The sequence below is a fragment of the Morone saxatilis genome, unplaced genomic scaffold (assembly GCF_004916995.1).
Source record: "Morone saxatilis isolate NCDOM2014 unplaced genomic scaffold, NCSU_SB_2.0 Contig0, whole genome shotgun sequence".
Taxonomy (NCBI): domain Eukaryota; kingdom Metazoa; phylum Chordata; class Actinopteri; family Moronidae; genus Morone; species Morone saxatilis.
In genome coordinates, this window is record NW_023339650.1 from 20,881,718 (window position 1) to 20,894,281 (window position 12,564).

Below are 12,564 nucleotides of genomic sequence, written 5' to 3' on the forward strand. Positions count from 1 at the left end.
AAGAACATCCAGTCTACTCTCTGATGGTGTTGTTGTTTATGTAGGTCATATAGCGGCATTATAGTATTAAATAGAGACTGTTTTATAACCGGTTTGAATAAAACCAAACTTCTACCAAACTGAAATATGTTTTTGAGAACCATTATAAACCTTTTTACTACGAGGAACATTTCAGGGAATCAAAGGACATAATAATAACATAATAATAATGTTTTTATCATCGTCTCTGATGTTCTTACTGGCACGCGTCACCACAGCGAGAGGCTCATGGGAAATAGTCTGGACTGTGGACTGAACAAGAAATCCAGAGATCTAAATTTGGAGCGCTTTAGGTCAAGCGTGGCAAATTAATTTCCTGTCACCGCAGGAATACTGTTTCCATGAGCTTCACGGGACTGACGAATCCAAAAAGAGTTGTTGTGCGTCAGAGGTTTTGAACACAGAAATTGTGATTTGGCTGTGAATCAACACAGATGGGAAACTATTATCTAATTACATCACAGTTTTTATAGTTTTGTAATAAGTTTTTGTCTTTATTTGGTTTCAGTTCAGTTTCCATAGTGAGTTTCAGTGTTAGTTTCAGTTTTTTTATTATAGTATTTGTCAGGGTCGATTTTCAAAATGTTCACAATAGGTATTATAATACACATTTTCTATATATTTTTATTTTATTTGAGTTAATTACAATGTTCTTTCACGCCTACTTTTAGTTTTTGTTAACTATAATAACCTTGTACCTCTTTAACTGGATCATATCCAGCTATAATCTGGTTTTCAGTTCACTTTATCAAGGTTTTTTATACAGAGACAGTTTCCATCATCAGGATACAATTTACATTTAATTAAACCTATAAAGAGGACACATACTTACATATACAGTCTTACTACTTTACACTCTCTCATTTGGACTTCTATTTACCTTATTTGATACTTTATATTTGCACTCTTTTCCTACTTTTGTACGGCAACTGCTGCACAACAGTTTCCCTTTGGATAAATAAAGTTTATTATCTTAAAACAGAACATTTAAGAGCACAGAGAGAACTTATAAAACTATAACTCTCCTCCAAAAACCCAAAGCAACTGTGGATGTAAACACATACAGATCATATTTTATGTCCACTAAGAATTCAGGATAGTGAAGTGAAATCTTCTTTATTTAGTATCCCAGAAAATTAATGGATGAATTTTTATACAGGTAAATACCATTAGACCTTTTTCTTTATGGCGTAAATTGACGGCTGTGATTTTACTTTCTATGAATTTTGATCAGTGATGAGTTTTCCTGATATTTTTAGGAACTCTTTATACAATTCTGCGTATTAGTTTTTAAACAATCATACAGACTTAATAAGACAAATTGAGTGTTTTCTTCTCATTGTTCTAGAAGCTCTTTGGTTGTTTGAAATTGAGATCAGAGAGTGACAGCTCTGTGAATACAGCTTGTGTTCAGATCTTTTAAATATTATTTAATTTAGTTTTCTTCACAGAATTGAACGAAATGCTGATATATAACCCCACTGTGTAGAAGTTCTCTTACACTCTTACATTTGGTCCTGGTCCTTTGTATATAGTAAGTTTTTGGTGCTATTTGTCAGTTTGCAGGAGTAGCATCTCAATGGCATTGACATTTAAATGCCAACCACACACACACACACACACACACAAACACACATATTAAGTGGATGGGACAGTTGACATTTTGAATCCTTTTGTCTCTGTGTCTCCTCAGCGCGTTCGCCATGCGTCAAAACAGGCCAGCTTGCCTGCTACTTAAGTCGATGGCGTCACAGGAGTAAGTACCACACACACACACACACACAACACACAACACACCACACACACACAGACAACACACACACACACCAAAGACGAGGGCCTTATTAAATCTGTTACAGTACGAGCACCCACACACACACACACCTTGTGGGGATGAGGTCACAGATCCTGGGCCGTTGAGGGCATTTGAGGCAGCCAGTTTGTCCTCATTAGACGTCTTCTTCTTTATCTTATTTCCTTCCAAGCAGTCTGAACCGTTTATTACATTTCAGTCTAAACACAGAGTCTTGCTAACATATTTGCAATTGTTTTATTTGTGGGTGGTGTGTGTGTGTGTATTTTTTAGGATGAGGAGGAGGAGATTAAAGCAGAGATCAACATGTTAAAGAAGTACAGCCATCACAGGAACATTGCAACCTATTATGGAGCCTTCGTCAAGAAAAACCCTCCTGGGATGGATGACCAGCTCTGGGTACGTACATAAGCGATGTGACACCTCATTTTATCTTGAACGCACCTCATTCACACGTTCAAAGAGTGGCTTTTGTTTCACTTGGCACACAACTTTCACCAGCTATCATCGGTCGTCTGTTCTCCTCCTTCTGTTAATGTTGTATAATTGAGTTTTTATATTCCTTAACTTTGAACTCTGCAATAGTAATTTTTTTAAGATACTGAAATCATTAATATCTCTAAAATCTGTACAACCTACAAACTAAAAGGTTTTTATAAGTCAATCAACCAGAAATAATTGAAAGAAGTATTGAAACTGAGTCATAAATATAAAAAAATACAAAAATCTGACCTGTTTTTTCATCACATTTTTAAAATAAAAACAAGGCACAATGCCATGATGTTTTAAAGCCTTAGTTTTCCGCTGCAAAAAGAATAAATGCTCTAGCTATTATGGTTTTTATTTTAGATTGAGTTAAATAGGATACTGCAAAAAAAACCTCAGCCCGTAGGAGGTCTGCTTTTAGAGGGTTAATAAGGGACGTTTACATGTTTTGTTGATGATTTGTTTTTAAGGCAAAAGGCTCAAGGGACCAGAATCAAATGACACTATGATAAAGTAATAGTTTAAGTGACCTTAAATAAAATGTACTAACTCAAAAGGTGGATTTGGTGTTACTGTAAATCAATGTCTTCACAGCAGCCGAACAGAAACAGTGTGTAAGGAGATATAAAAAACAGATAATCTATACAATAACAGTTTGTGTGTGTGTGTGTGTGTGTGTGTGTGTAGCTGGTGATGGAGTTCTGCGGAGCCGGATCGGTGACAGATCTGATCAAAAACACCAAAGGGAACTCTCTGAAGGAGGAATGGATCGCCTATGTCTGCAGGGAGATCCTCAGGGTGAGAGCTGAAATTAAATTAAAACCACCGCATGAAAACACCTTGTTCTTAAATGTTTGGTGAAACTGTTATTTGGTGGGAAACAAATATAAAAGGGACCCCAGAGGGTTCCCTGAGGAACTCCTTACTTGGATATATTCTGTATTGTTTCTTGTTTTTCTGCTGCAGTGACCCAAGTTGCTCATAAAAAGGTGATGATGAGGAGATATGTGTTCTTTAAAGGAACCATTGAGGGATATTAAAGAGCCATTGTATTGATTTTTAACATACTGCAATATTGGATCTGTAATAATGATCCATAAGCCTGTAGAGTTAACTATCATCATTTTTACTGTTACATGTAGATATTAATCATGTGACACTTTGAGGGATTATCAGCAATATCTAGTTTATTTATTTTAAAGATAGTAAATGAATAAATTAATCTAATGTTAATGTATTCTGTCAAAAACAATCGATGAGTTGAAATGATGATGATTGTTGAAGGAACTAGCTTAAATTAAATAATAATAAGTTATAGACTATATTTAAATTATTTTCTAACTTTAGATTTGTTGGGCTTCGAGGCTTGAATGGGGAAATTGTTTTTGGAAAGATCTAAATAAGAAATTCAAGAGAGGAAGCTCCCAGTACCGTCTACTACTACTTTGCTTTCTGTCATAGTAAGGCCTCACAGAAATGTTGACCCTCTAATGAACCAGATTGCAGTCTTAGATCATCCGGTGGGTCCTTCTGGCTGCTCCAAAGTCGAGGCTTAAATCTAAAAGCTGACGTTTGCCATCAAATCTTCTCGACTGAGGAGATAAAGTCTGCAGAATCAGTGACTTTTATGTCTGCTCTTATTATTGTTATATTTATTTATATTTTGTGTGTCACGCTGATCTTCTTGCTTTGTCTGCTATATAAATAAAGTTATTATTATCATCTGTTTCTCTATCTCCAGGGTCTGACCCATCTCCACCAGCACAAGGTCATCCACAGAGATATCAAGGGCCAGAACGTGTTGCTGACGGAGAACGCTGAGGTTAAACTAGGTGAGAGGGCAACGTGTCTTTGTATCATACTGACATTAATATATCGTATTGTTGCCTGTAATTGAAGCCTTTAATTCTCTGTGTGTGTGTTTGTTTGCAGTGGACTTTGGTGTGAGCGCTCAGCTGGATCGTACGGTGGGTCGCAGAAACACGTTTATCGGGACGCCGTACTGGATGGCCCCGGAGGTCATCGCCTGTGACGAGAACCCAGACGCCACGTATGACTTCAAGGTACGGCTGATGTGTGTAGATATGGATGCCGCTCATACAGTGTCTGTATCATACAGTACTGTGTGTACTGCAGATGTATATATGTAAACTACTATGTTTCATAAGAGAACTACAGTCTGGAAGCTCTGAGTGATGTTGTTGTTGCACTGTATGTGGATTTTCTTTAAATGTTAAAGCCTATCGGAGCTACTTTCTAATGTTTGTATTATAAAAAAGTTGAGAATATCCTTCCTTTCTCTAAAATACAACCTCAGAAGTTATATTTGAGGGCCACTTATGTGCAGACAATCAAAACAATGAGCTAAAAGAGGCTAAACTCTGCGACAGAGTTGACATCAGGAGTATCGCACTATTGATAAATGTAGGTTTAAAGGACCCATGTGCAGGATTTAGTGCCATCTAGCAGTGAAGACATGAGACACTAATGACAAACTACAGTAGCCACAAAAAACATGAAAGGCCTCATCTAGAGCCAGTGTTTGGTTTGTCCTCTCTGGGCTACTGTAGAAACATGGTGGTTCACCTCTGTAGAAGTCTGTAATTAAAAACAGCTCATTCTTAGGTAACAAAAACACAGCAATTCTTATTTTCAGGTGATTGTACACTAATGAAAACATATATTATATGTCTGATAGCTATGTGCATTAATAAGAGACATTTAAAAGTAATGCAAAAATTACTTTACCTCGTAACTACTTACTATTATATGCAGTAATTGATAAAGTAATTCAGTTACACACTAAATTTGAGCAATTTGGGGTTCAGTATCTTGCACAAGGACACTTTGACGTGCAGCGGGAGGAGCCAAGGATCGAACCGCCAACCTGCTGATTGGCAGCTTGCTCTACCTACTGAGCCACATCCACATCGTATAAATAAATCTGTGCACATATTGATTAAAGGAAAATAATGTCAGAGAGTTCCTGTCGACAGTGAAAACAAAAACAAGCAGCTTTTGTTGTTTTTTCCTTCGATTGCCTCCCAAAGTTCAATCTCCCATCAATCACAGTCACGATGCTTGTAGCTGTGAACAAGTAACACCGACTGACCTTTAAAAACCTCAGAAAAGGTTCAATGATCATATCTAGTGTTTGTTTTTTTAATCTTACCACATGACTGCACAAACCACCAGCCGCATGCAGAGTCACAACAACAGCCGCTGAAAACACTGAATCTAAAGGATGTGCAGTAACGGGGACAGGACGAATCCCCGCGGCGAGCCCGCCGAGGAGGAACGCTGCTCCGTTAAGACGCCATTAACGCCGACCCTCCGGGGCTTCACGTGTCGAGAAACCCTCAGTTCATCTCAGAAGATTAACATCAACTTTGAATAGCGATTTGTTGGCTAAAATGTGTTAAAAACTAAATAATACTGATAGAAAAGTAGAAGCCAGAGATGGACAATAGCGGTGGCAGATGGGCACAGTTTAATATTTTTATCACCTAACAAGAACACTGACCAGAGGACCGAATACACGATGTGTTAAGTCGGTAACACGTTTTTTAGGATGTGAAAGTTTTCAGTTCTCTCTCTCTGTCTCTGCAGAGTGATCTGTGGTCGCTCGGTATCACAGCCATAGAGATGGCAGAGGGAGCACCACGTAAGTGTGAAACATCAGACTCACTCAACTCTTACCAGTGGACACACAGAACAGTTTGTCTCAGATGAAAGTCTAAATACATCCTCTGTTTTCTCCTCCATTTCTAATCCCTCGTCTGCTCTCCTCTTGTGTCCTTTTGAATTCCTTTTCTTTGTCCTCATCTGGTTATGTCTCTTTCTGTTTCCTTTCCTCATCTGTCTTTCTTCTTATCTCGTTTCCTCTTCTGTCCTTTCTTATCATTTCCTTTCCTCTATTTATTTCTTTTCTTATTCATCTTCTCTTGTGTCTTTTCCCTTTCCTTTTATCTTCTCCTTTCCTTTCCTCTTCATTTTTTCATTTTCTTTCCTTTCTTCTTGTCTTGTCTCCTCTTCTGTCATTTCCTCTTTTCCTTTTCTGTCCTTTGCTGGTTTTTTGTCTCCTCTTTTCTTTCTTTCCCTTAATTTCCTTTCCTCTTCTGTCTTTAATTTCCTTTAATTTTCTCTCTGCCTCGTCTCCTGTCCTCTTCTGTCCTTTTCTTTCCTTTCCTTTCCTTATTCCCTTTCCTCTTACCCTCACATCGTGTCTTGTCCTTTTGTCCTCTTTCTTTCCCTCCATTTCCCGTTCCTTCTCTCTTTTTGTGTCTTCTCCTTTACTTTTTCTCCTCCTCCTCCTCCTCAGCTCTGTGTGACATGCATCCAATGAGAGCGCTCTTCCTCATCCCCAGAAATCCTGCCCCCAGACTCAAGTCAAAGAAGTGGTGAGTCACTAAAACACAAAAACACACACACACACCACACCAACACACACACACCACACACACCAGCACGACAGGATGGTTTCCTCTGCACCTGCTCTGTGGTTATTATCCAGTCAGCATCTCACTACGCCTCCTCTGGCCCTGATTATGTGCCACATTCAGCAGTAATCTGATTTCAACCTCAACCTCACACTCAGTCTATTTAAAGGATTTGGAATAACCTCATTTAACGGGGAAAAACTTCCTTTCTGGCACAATTAACTGCAAGTTTCTTTAAGTTGTGTACAAAACAAATGCAAGAAACAACAAACATTTTAATCACATATTATGTTGTGTACTTTTACATATTTATTATATTGTTTTATGTTTTTTGACTGTGCTCCAGCAGTTATATTTCTGTGGTTTTAAATTAAAAACAATGTGTTAGTCTAAAGGTTTTCAACCTTTTTTAAAGCGTTTAACAGCTCAGAATTCAGTTTTCGCTGAACTCCGGTGGTTTAACTTCTCACCTCGCTGCAGTGATGTGGAAGTGTACTCCAGGGTGTGTCAGTACACAGTGACATCACTGTACTATAGTGATACTACTGGGACTGACACCAATAATACCGTTACAATGACGTTAGTGCAGCTGGTACTCTGACTGAGACTACTTCAACTGCTACCACGATTGCTACTATTTGTATTGGTAATACTACTAGGATACTACTAGTACTTCTACTTCTGCTACTTCTACTGCACATAATGTTACTGCTCCTACTATACTAACTACTATTACTTGTACTGCAGCTGATGATACTATTATTACATGCATGTGCACTTTAAATATCCTGAATATCAACTTTACTGAAGACATTTGACTTTATATCCTCCATATGTTTATAATGTGATCCTCTGATCCTAACACTCAATCTGCTCATTAAATGGTTGGTTTTGGCTACAGGTTACAGGTACTCTCATGTATCTAACTGTGTGTGTTTGCAGGTCGAAAAAGTTCCAGTCGTTCATAGATAGCTGTCTGGTGAAGAGCCACAGCCAGAGGCCGAGCACTGAGCAGCTCCTCAAGCACCCGTTCATCAGGGACCTTCCCAACGAGCGGCAGGTCCGCATCCAGCTGAAGGACCACATCGACCGCACCAAGAAGAGGAGGGGGGAGAGGGGTGAGTCTGCACCCCCACTGACTCACCTCACAGCTGCAGACAGCTGCAAACAGCTGGATGGAGGATCAGCTGGTTCAGACTGTGTGAACGTTAACCTGAAGTCTGTGTGTTTCCTGCAGATGAGACAGAATACGAGTACAGTGGGAGCGAGGAGGAGGACGAAGAGAGGGATGTTGGAGAGCCAAGGTACGACTACTACTGTTACTACTACTACTGTTACTACTACTGTTACTAATACTGTTACTACATACTGTTACTACTACTGATGCTACTGTTACTAATACTACTACTAGTGCTACTGCCTCTACTTGGTTATTACTAGCCCTACTAGTACTACTACTGCACCTACTACTACTATTACTGCTACTTCTACTATTACATCTATTGCTAGTAATTCTACTCTTACAAGTACTAGATTATTACTAGCACTACTTTATGTACTGCTGATACATCACTGCTACCACTACTGCTCCTTCTACTGTAGTCACTGATACTACTCCTACTACTTCTACTGCTACAACTACTAATGCAGCGAGTACTCTGACTGTGACTACTACTACCACTACCGTTACTACTACTACTACATTATTACTAACACTACTAGTATTTCTACTACGACTGTTACAGCCACAACTACTTCTAATGCACATAATGTTACTGCTTCTACTGTTAGTACTGCAACTGCAAGCACTACTATACAACTACTATTACTTGTACTGCTGCTAGTGATACTATAATTACATGCACTTGCCCTTTAACTCTGTTTATTTTGAATATCCTGAGTATAAATTTTAATTAAATCCTCCATGTTTATAGTTTATGATTTAAAGGAACTGCAGATTTATGTTATATAATCTGATCATCTCCATTATATTATTAATTGATTTGGTCCTCCTCTAGCTCCATCATCAACATTCCCGGGGAGTCCACTCTGAGACGGGACTTCCTGCGCCTTCAGTTGGCCAATAAGGAGCGGTCGGAGCTGATCCGGCGTCAGCAGCTGGAGCAGCAGCAGAACGAGGAGCACAAACGCCAACTGCTGGCCGAGAGGCAGAAACGCATCGAGGAGCAGAAAGAACAGAGGCGACGGTTGGAGGAGGTAACTCTTTTATTTCATCTGCTGCGTTATGTGAAACACCAACAGTATGTTATCATACAGACACTTTTTTTAAATCGTACTAATAAAAATGTATAAGATTTGACATATTAATGACATATGATTGTGTATAATCACCTACATTTATCAGTGAATTGATTTGGAATTGTTTAATTATTCTTTGTTATAGGAATAACAAACAAAAGAGTGAATGAAACATATGTTAATATTTTGTTAAAGGACACAATTATATTGAATAGATTTGACCTAATACATCATTTAAAATCTACATGAGCACAGACTTGTTTATTAGAGTGTAAGCAGGGAGTTGTAAAAGGTGTTTTATCATCCCTGAAGGGGAAACTATAGACCATGATGATGCAGTATTTCCATCTGTTTTGCATCCTTGCACCATGTTGTGCTGTGATGGAGCCTTAATGACACCTTACACATCTGAGACACTGTCGCCTGCAGATCTACACCTAATCAGCTCAACATGGCTACCAATGATTAAACCTGATCGCACGACAAGAAAGCTAAAGAAAAGTCTGTATATTGAAGTAGAAACATTTCTTTGAATAAAATATTTCTAGTCTGTTGCTAGCCTCTGTGAAAAAGACTTCCTGTAGGAGCTTCACAATAAAGGTCTTCAAACGGTTCATGGGTTGAATGCTCGTAATGTGAAGGTTTATTGCAAGAGGAGAGACAATCTGACTGCTACCTGTAAGGATCAAGGAGGAAGGGAATGCATTTTTCATGAAACAATATAAGGTTGTACAACCCTTCATGCTACAAACATTGAAAAAGATACAGAAAGTTAGAGCAGAATGACATTAAATAGAATAAAACAACATGTACACATATATACATACATGCACCCAGGAAATAACAGTATAACAAAAAGCAACAGTGACTTCTATGTTACACAGAAATGATAAAAAACGTCTGTAAAACATTTAACGTTATCCGTCTCTGCTGTTTTCTCCTTGTGCTTAATTTGCAAATGGTTAATCATCAAACCTGTTTGTTCTTTGACGCATTAATGTTACATAGCTCCCACTGCACGTTCTACTTCTTAGAAATACTTCCAAACTTTACTTTTATGCCCCGTCGACATTCTGCCCCATAAGGTCAGATCTAAATGCGAGTGTTCGCCCCGGAGCCGTTAGCTGAAAGCAGGTATATCAGTACTTTAAGGGTTGTTGTGCCAGGTTGTGTAATATATGCATAAAAAATAAAAATCAATCTTTAAATATTTAGAAAGATAAAGGACACCTGAAAAAGAGCTGCTGATGGAGACTGAGAGTTAACACCTTAACATCACGTGTGATAATTGAGAATGTCTGCCTCTTTTAGCCTCTGTCTGTTTTCACCTTTAAAAAAACATCTCAGCTTTGATTATAAAATGACTCGTCTTCCATGCAAAAAACCCACCACACCTGTGATGTTAGCACTTATCCAAATGCCAAGGAAACACACCTAATGTGCACAAACACACACACACACACACAGAGCTGAAGCGTTGTTGTGTAAAATCTTCTCCACCTACAGCAACAGCGCCGGGAGCGAGAGATGAGGAAGCAACAGGAGCGTGAACAGAGGAGGAGGTACGAAGAGATGGAGCAGCTCCGCCGGGAGGAGGAGCGGAGGCACGCAGAGAGAGAACAGGTAGGAAAACACCTGACCCCGCTGGCGTTACATCACAGCTGTCATCCAGAGAGGCGTGGCTTCCTAAAACTGATAACCTTCCCATTTCAACCACCTTTATCTCCCCGTGTGATACACAAACAGTTTGAGTGACTTTATTGAACATCAAACACATTTTTCTAACTCTGAGAGTCTTCAGGGCCCTCAAAAAAATCTAGCTGCACAGTTTTCTGAATCAATATAATCAATAAAATGTTTAAAGGTGCCTGGTGGATCATGGTTTTTAAATACAGTCAGTGTTTGGTGCAGTTGGGTTCAATGTTCTTACAAAGAGGAGGAAAACAAAGAATCTCTCACACATCGAATACTACAGTATAAAAGAGAAGACAGGAGGCTTTTCAACGGACTGCATGACTAATAGTTAACTTTTCCTGCGGTGCAGCGCTCTATGCTATTTCTACCTCTCGCACAGCTGATTTCATGCTGATCTTTAACATCATTCCTCCGATAATAAGCATGTCTTCCTGTTCTACTAATTACGGCCCCCTGCTGCTTCTCTCTTTTCATCTCCTCGTCTATTTCTGACTAAATCCCTACTTTCACACCTCTTCAATGGATCTACTCTCTGTCCTCCTCGTTCATTTTCCTTTTTCTCCTATTTCCTGCTCTGCTGATGTCACTGGTTGCCTGGGCTCCGATTTGCTTCTCGCCCGCCTCGCTGCTCTCTGATTGGCTGCGTCTCCTGCTGACCCCGGGGGCTGATTGGTTAGGAGTACATCCGTAGACAGCTGGAGGAGGAACAGAGGCAGTTGGAGATCCTGCAGCAGCAGCTCCTGCAGGAGCAGGCTTTACTGCTGGTAACACCACACACACACACACCGTCATTAACTATTAATGGGACAAGGTTTTGCAGAACAGTTTTACAATGTGTCCGTGACAACAGCTCAAAGGTTGGTGACCGTGGCAACAGCATGGGAGTTGTAGGCTGTGGTGACGGAAGAAAGAATCACATCAGCTTTTTCCTCCTGTAAAAAGTTCAATAAAATCAATAAATCAATAAATTCAGATGTGTCAGTCGATGGCTGACGGTCCTGAAATGACAACAAACCAGACAGACAAAACACACACACACACACACACACAGACTCACATCGGTTGCTGCAGACTTTCACACACAGAGAAGTGCCCGACCTCTGACCTGACGAGAAACATGCAGAGACAGTCTCAAACTCGGCTAAGAGGTCGGTCAGTCGATGGCGTTTGTCAGGTTTTGCTCCAGAATGAGAACTTCTGAAAACTTCTCATAACACTTAATATAAACCTTTAAATAATAGTTCAAACATTAGACTTATATATGAGGTTGAATACCATATATCCTATTTTTTTCCTTTAATATTGGATGGCCAATCAAAATGATGAAACCTTGTGTCAAACAGCGGTTTGTTACCCTCAGTAATTGTTTTATTCTGCTGTAGTTTTATCAATTAATCATGATTTAAAGGCAGTTTCTGCATTAAGCTGCATTACAGAGCTGCCAACACTAAAAGCATTTCATCAGTCTGGTTTCATTTTAGTGTCTAATAACAGTTTAAATCATGTTTCAGCCTAACATGAATTACATTTCTGAGGTTACCAGTGAATGCTAGTTATGTTTTGCATGAAATTCTTTAAATTTGAAGAATAATAGCTAATAATGGTGTTCAAAAATCTTTGTTAGTAAGGAGTCTTTATGTATACAATATTACAAGTAAAGGTAAAATGTTGTGTTTTCTATTTACAATCCATTTACTACTAGATGTCGCAGTAGAGGGCACTACGGGCGAAACTCACCAAAACCGTCTTTGTTTCCAACAATCACCAACTCTGGTTTGGTAGAAATAAATCCTTAATTCACCAGCGTAGATGATAGAAACAGCAGTTTCAGTC

The 12,564-nt window shown here is 39.1% G+C and overlaps 1 protein-coding gene across 1 annotated transcript in view; it reads left to right on the forward strand.

The window, feature by feature from the left end:
* Positions 1–1,746: 1,746 nt before the first annotated feature.
* The window catches only part of tnikb (TRAF2 and NCK interacting kinase b), a gene marked incomplete at its 3' end in the record, with an annotated part of 29,301 nt that continues 18,483 nt past the window's right edge, over positions 1,747–12,564 (forward strand). Inside the window, 12 exon segments of the mRNA XM_035682516.1 lie at positions 1,747–1,795; positions 2,126–2,251; positions 3,026–3,136; positions 4,080–4,170; positions 4,271–4,401; positions 5,948–6,002; positions 6,660–6,738; positions 7,720–7,895; positions 8,015–8,081; positions 8,796–8,994; positions 10,543–10,659; positions 11,409–11,495. Coding sequence (XP_035538409.1) covers positions 2,159–2,251; positions 3,026–3,136; positions 4,080–4,170; positions 4,271–4,401; positions 5,948–6,002; positions 6,660–6,738; positions 7,720–7,895; positions 8,015–8,081; positions 8,796–8,994; positions 10,543–10,659; positions 11,409–11,495 — 1,206 coding nt within the window.